This window comes from Sparus aurata, chromosome 17 (genome assembly GCF_900880675.1).
Source record: "Sparus aurata chromosome 17, fSpaAur1.1, whole genome shotgun sequence".
Classification (NCBI taxonomy): domain Eukaryota; kingdom Metazoa; phylum Chordata; class Actinopteri; order Spariformes; family Sparidae; genus Sparus; species Sparus aurata.
The window spans coordinates 17,698,971-17,704,970 of NC_044203.1; the positions used below are offsets into that span (position 1 = coordinate 17,698,971).

General features: G+C 44.1%; 1 protein-coding gene across 2 annotated transcripts in view; it reads right to left on the minus strand.

Moving 5' to 3' along the window:
- The window catches only part of col14a1a (collagen, type XIV, alpha 1a), a 143,733-nt gene extending 137,979 nt beyond the window's left edge, over window positions 1-5,754 (minus strand). For both annotated transcript variants that reach the window (XM_030393551.1, XM_030393552.1), the window contains exons 1-2: window positions 5,200-5,754; window positions 3,541-3,656 (exon numbers count right to left, since the gene is read on the minus strand). In XM_030393551.1, coding sequence (XP_030249411.1) covers window positions 3,541-3,634 — 94 coding nt within the window. In that variant the 5' untranslated portion in view covers window positions 3,635-3,656; window positions 5,200-5,754. The remainder of the gene's footprint in view (window positions 1-3,540; window positions 3,657-5,199) is intronic.
- Window positions 5,755-6,000: the final 246 nt, after the last annotated feature.

Genomic DNA, 6,000 nt, shown 5'->3' on the forward strand with positions numbered 1-6,000 from the left:
ACAGGATTAATTTAGAGATCGCCGGACTTCTTCATCAGCACCACCCACAGATCCAAGTGTTCATTTATGAGGTGAACTATCTTAACTACTGTGATGAATTGCCATTCACTATCCTGTATGTGATCTCCTGATTTCTCTTCTAGTGCCGCCATCAGTTTGACATCATCGGATCCAATTTTGATACAAATAAATGCAAAACAAGGTCAAATTATTTCAAGGTTTTGAAGCGTGATTAGAAGGAGCTAAGGGATACACTCTGGGTTCAAATGGAGAATGAGCCTGGTCTGTTTATTCTTGGTCTCTCCTCAATGGAAATAATATTACCTCACCTACACTTCAAACTCTGCGACAAACTGCTGCTGTTGGCCTGAAAATGTATATTGCTCAACTGGATTAAAAACAAACCACCCACAGGCGCAGTGTGGTACAGGGAGACCTGCAGGGTTCTGCCTATTGTGAGGATTGTTGCAAGAAGTAACACTTCCAAGAATAGACTGTAAAAAACAAAGTACATTTTTAGGACATAAAAATATTTAGCAGCGTCACTCCATTTAAGCAATTACTTGCTTCTTCATTGATATGTAAAAGCAGATGTTTCACAAATGCTCTGTGACAAAAGGTATGCATAACAGGAACATTTTTGATGAAAACATGCTGCAATTAAAAGATATCATTAAAATGTCTTAATATTATGAGGTAGGTTTGGATACCAGATCATTTGCTACATTAGTAACGTGTTGGAGGAAAAGAATCACCTCCTGGACCTGACCCAGGCTTTGGTAGTGGGCGTTCCTGATGATATCCAGACATTTGTGTTGTATATACAAACATCCTCCATGGGTAGAGCACACACTAATCCTCACGCTCAAATCCCCTCTGACCAGATGTTGCAGCTTACAGAGGACAGACCAGGCAAAAATTAATGGCTATCACATGCTCCCTAATGAAGGGATTGAACGGGGCATGCTCCCATAACGTCTGGGAGGTTGTCCATGCTCTGCTGTAATTCACTGGGATCAAATCCCAGCCTAATTTATGCCGTCACACTTCTGTCTCACCTCTCGTTTCTGTCTGCCTGCAATGAAAAACATGACCTATAGAACTGCTGATGAACATTGAAATAACATGAGGGAGGGATGGAGGGAGAGAACACAAAAGACAGGAAAGGAAAGAGTGAGAGTTCAATGAGCTTAAGGAGAGACAGGAGCTACTTTCATTTCAATATAGGGACCTACACTGATCCATTCAGGTGTCACAGCAAAAATGGACCCCAAAAAAAATACAACATCTATTGAAATTAAAATAAATAAATAAACCATTTTAAGGTGGAATTTTTTTTTTTTTTTTTTTTTTTATAAATCTAGTCGTTAAAACAGATCAATACATTTGGATTGTTGATTGTGAACGACAACTTCAGAGAGAAGGAAATAAATCGTTTTTTGATTTATTTATTTGTGTTCCGCTTACCCCACGTCCTGGGAGGAATGTCAGCCACACACACGCACAAAGCAGGGTCAGCTAAATGTTCAAGTGTCCCTAGTGGTCATTTTCATATGATCTCTATCCAGACAGCTACAGTAGGTCTGACACTCTCTGACATTGTACTTCAGGGACTGCCAATTGCAAATACAGATTCCCATAAACTCATGCACACACACACACACACACACACACACACACACACACACACACACACACACACAGCTGAACACACACATACACCAAAGTCATAAGATTTATAAAAGAGCTCTTGGATCTGTTTATTGGAATAAGCTGAAACTTCTGCATTCGAACTGTTGCTGAAATAAAAACATCCTACATCGATTCGTAAATCACCTGACCTCCACGGGCCTCATTACAGAGAGTCTGACATCATATCTTATCTCAGTTTTGGATGATTAAGGATTGTTGGTATTACAAAAATGCACAATGTATGCCCAATCATTGAAGATACAACTCAACACCCGTCTTTCCTTGGCCATAATTGCAAGCTAGCTGAACCAAATAGAATGAGGCAGCCATTGTCAGGACAGGCAGACTTGTGCACAGATACAGACATGAAAGGACGAGTGCCCGTAGACCAAAATTAGTAGCTCTGGTTCAGATTTCTTTGTTAAGATACAAAGCGTGAGATACAGCCATGACTTTAGTAATTGCTTCTGAAATAGGAAGATCGGAGTTTTGCTGAAATTAAAGGAGACCTATGATGCTTTGACCTTTTTAACGTTTACAGATGTTTAACATGCATGAGAACCTTAATGACACACCAGAGGAAAGGGGAAAAAAATGAAAACGTTTGCACCAACAGAAGCTCCTCTCTCCCACAGAAAACACTGCCCCCAAAACGCCTCATTGGTAGCCCCGCCTTTGATCCTGAGACTTTGGGACATCACTCTTCATCACCATGTCAGTCATTTGCATAATTCATGCCTAGCGGGTAGTTTTGCACATAAGAATTGAGTTAGCACAGCTGCTCTTTGCTGTCAGTAGCACTGGCTCAGGCGTGTGTGAGCTGACTAATCAGAGCAGACCGTTTATTCGGGAGGGGGCTGTCTCAAACAAACAGGAGCTATATCAGACGGAGGGGGAATACAGTGCTGCAGCATTTCTTAGCATTAAAGCATGTAAAAAATATATATTATGAACTTGAAAATGAGCATGTCTTCTTTTAAATTAAGATAGGACAAGCAGTGAAGATCTGATTCTGTAATGAGGCTCCTGGTGCTGATCATGAGATCAGAAAAGATTGCTAAGTGGTTCTGCTTTAGCTCTAAAGCCAATAAAAGGCCAGCAGATCAGAAAATCTGAGTCTCATTCATAAAAACAAACATCTTTTATACTTTAACTCATGATATGCTCATTATGCCACATGATGACATATTAACATAAAGTATGGTGGAACTCAGGTGTGAGTTTTCTTGTTCAGAGTGTATCCAGATTTTTTGCATCCATTACTTAAACATTGCACAAAACAGACAACAGTCCATGTTTTGATGAGCCTCAGTTTGATTAAATCAGGTTTGCTGAGGTGATGCTGATTGGAAAGCACACCGGAGCGCTGTATATTGTGCGGCACATTGCGCAGCAAATCATCACAGCTTGATGCACACAGTTACAACACATTTATTAAAAACCCCTCGGAAGCGTGGCAGCCTCGGCAGCTGGGTTGCAAGCGTTGCCGTGCTGCGAGGGTGAAATGGCATGATGATTTGGAGGTGATATGATCATGAGCGTTGTGTAATCTGATTGGACTGAGCCTGCACATCAAACGGCGAGACGGCAGAGGGAGGGATGATGTGGAAACACGGGAGGGCAGAGAGGTGAGGGGAGGCTTGAGAGAAGGAAGGAGTGATGAAGGGAACAGATGGGGGAGAGGCTGGATGGCCAAGGTGGGAAGCCGAGGACTTAAAAGCAAAGAAAAGTTGGATGTGGTGGACAAGGGGGGGATAGGACATCACTTGAAAGGGAAGGGGAGAGAGGAGGAGGGGAGGGATGTGGGATCAGAGAGAACAGAGAGATGATTGGGGACGAGGAACTTACCCTGACTCTGTGCCTTACTGGGAACATGGGAAACCAGGGCCAGCAGCACCAGCGGAGCCCATAAACACCACCTAATCTGCCCAGTTGACAACATCCTCACAACAAGCAGCTTAGACCTGCGCGGAGAGAGGAGAGATTATGTTGAGAAGAAGCAAAGCAAGAGGGAAAGAAAGGGGGGTTTCAGTGACAGAAACGCCATGAATGCCATCCAGCTACGGAGAGCCTCTCAAGGTCCACCTTGCCCACACATAGCCCCAAGACACTGATCTAGAATCAGTTACTCCAATCTGGTGTCCACTTTGATACAATTACAGAGCAGTAATCCGACAGTCTAGACTGACCGCAGAGCAGCGGTCGAGCCCCCCGCCTACGTAGAGCAGGCTGAGGGCGACACAGACGAGGACTTTGTTTGAGAAGGAGTGAACAAAAGAGCGACAGAATGATAGACAGACAAGGAGAGAGCGGATTGATTGACAGTCCAGAGAAGGAGCATTTCACCAGCACCATTGTCGAGAGCAAACAGTACATTTGCACTCCTCTTCTTCCTATCTCATCTCCTGTGTTCACACTTTTTGTCCCCTTCCTCCCTTTTACTCTCTTCCCCTCCAGTCTGCCACTCATTATCATTACACACGGAGGATGGACACAGATGGACAGCTTATCATTGGTGGGCAGCACAATTTGGCTGACAGCATGTGCAACAAAAGTTGTTTCAAGATTGAGCCATCCCCCTGATGTAAAGGTGGTATTGGAAGAACACGCAGCCCCTTCACTTCATTCAGATGGTGTCAAAAGGGCAGAATAATGACAATGCATATTAATAAGCACGAAATACTCCAGGAAATGGGATTGATCTTCGTCTTCTTCTTCTTCTTTTTCTTTTATAGATCAGCCTCAGGACAGGAGGGTGGGAAATGAGAAGGAAAGGAAATGATGCTGTTAGTGCACACACACACACACACATACACACACACACACAAATAATTAATGCAAGGCTATACACACATAAATGAGTGTTAATCACACTAATTTGAGATTAGACCTTCTCAGAGTGAGGTTTGATTAAAAAACGTCTCTTTCTCTACTCATGTGAACCGAATAATGAAACATTAAAGCATCTAAATCCCTTTAATCCAAATACAAAAAGTTTGCATTCCCGATGTGTTTCGTCTTTCCAGTCCGGAGGGCAACTTTGTTGATTGGTTAATGAATACCAGGGTAAATGCGCCGTCCTCATTAAAATAAAGCGGTCGATATGTTTAATGAGTTTCCAGTCATAGTCTAATGCCATTCATTGTAACACGCGCATCAACCGAGACTGTGAAAGTGCGAATATGTTCAAAGGCTGAAGAGAAAATAAAAGGCGTTTTTTTAATTTGAATCTAAAATAAAAATAATAATAAAAAAAAAAAAGAAATTTGAAATTTGATTTCAAATTATTCCACCTGTCTGTGAGGCTGCACAAGTTTGATCAAAAGGGAGGTCTGTCTCCGCTGATCATTTCAAAGTGCTGCTGACTGCTTTAATTAAAGTTTTCTCGGTCAGATTTGGGTCAAACTACCAGATTAATTCTGATGAAGTCGCCTCGTTTCAAACGCTCCGGCGGCGCCGCGCACCTGACAACTCACACACAACAATGAATGAAATCGCCTTTCATACCTCTCCAGTCATCAATTCAAAGCGTCCTCTTTCTGTCCCCAAAGGAGAAAAATCCTCTGAATGCCAAAGACTGCTGCCTCCCAGTGGGTTCCTCTCTCTTCTCCACTCTTTCCCTCCTTCTCTCTCTATCTCTCACTCCGTCTCTCCGGATACAAGTCGGTCAGTCCGGAGTGGGTGTTTCTCTCCTCGTTATTCAGCCATCCCTCCCTCCAGCTATTCCTCCCCGTCCCAGCCCTCTGCTTCGCCCCTGTTCATCTCTGATAGAGGGAGGGAGAGAGGGAGGGAGAGAGAGGGGGAGGGAGACAGAGACAGAGAGAGAAAGAGAGGGAGACGTGAACCAGTGCCGCTGCGCAAAAGCCTTCGCTGCCGACCTGCTGGTTTAAATCCGGCTTCAGCCCCCCGGGGGCCCTCGATGTGCGCCTCCGCGGTCACGACGGGACTTGCCGTGGGGACATATCCGGCTTTAAAAGGAGCCACATGGTCTCTGGTGAAACTCGTGGAAGAAAAAAAGTCGGTCTGGAGAAAGGCTCGGTGCGCTCGGAGCAGGTGCCTCGCCATGCCCTGCTGCGCTGCGAGCTCCGGTGTTAAAGGCACAATGACGCAGGTTTTCACCTCAGTTTGCCAATGTAGCGGTCTGACTGCAGCTGTCATGCCAGTCACATTATTTCACCCACATGTTTGATGGAGAAAGTGTGATTTCAGTGGCTAACATTGTTTTAGTTTTTGAAGTTGACATACACAGGAGAAGGTTATGACTGGGGACCTGATTCCTCCGGACTGTAAAGTTCAATCTCTGTTTTT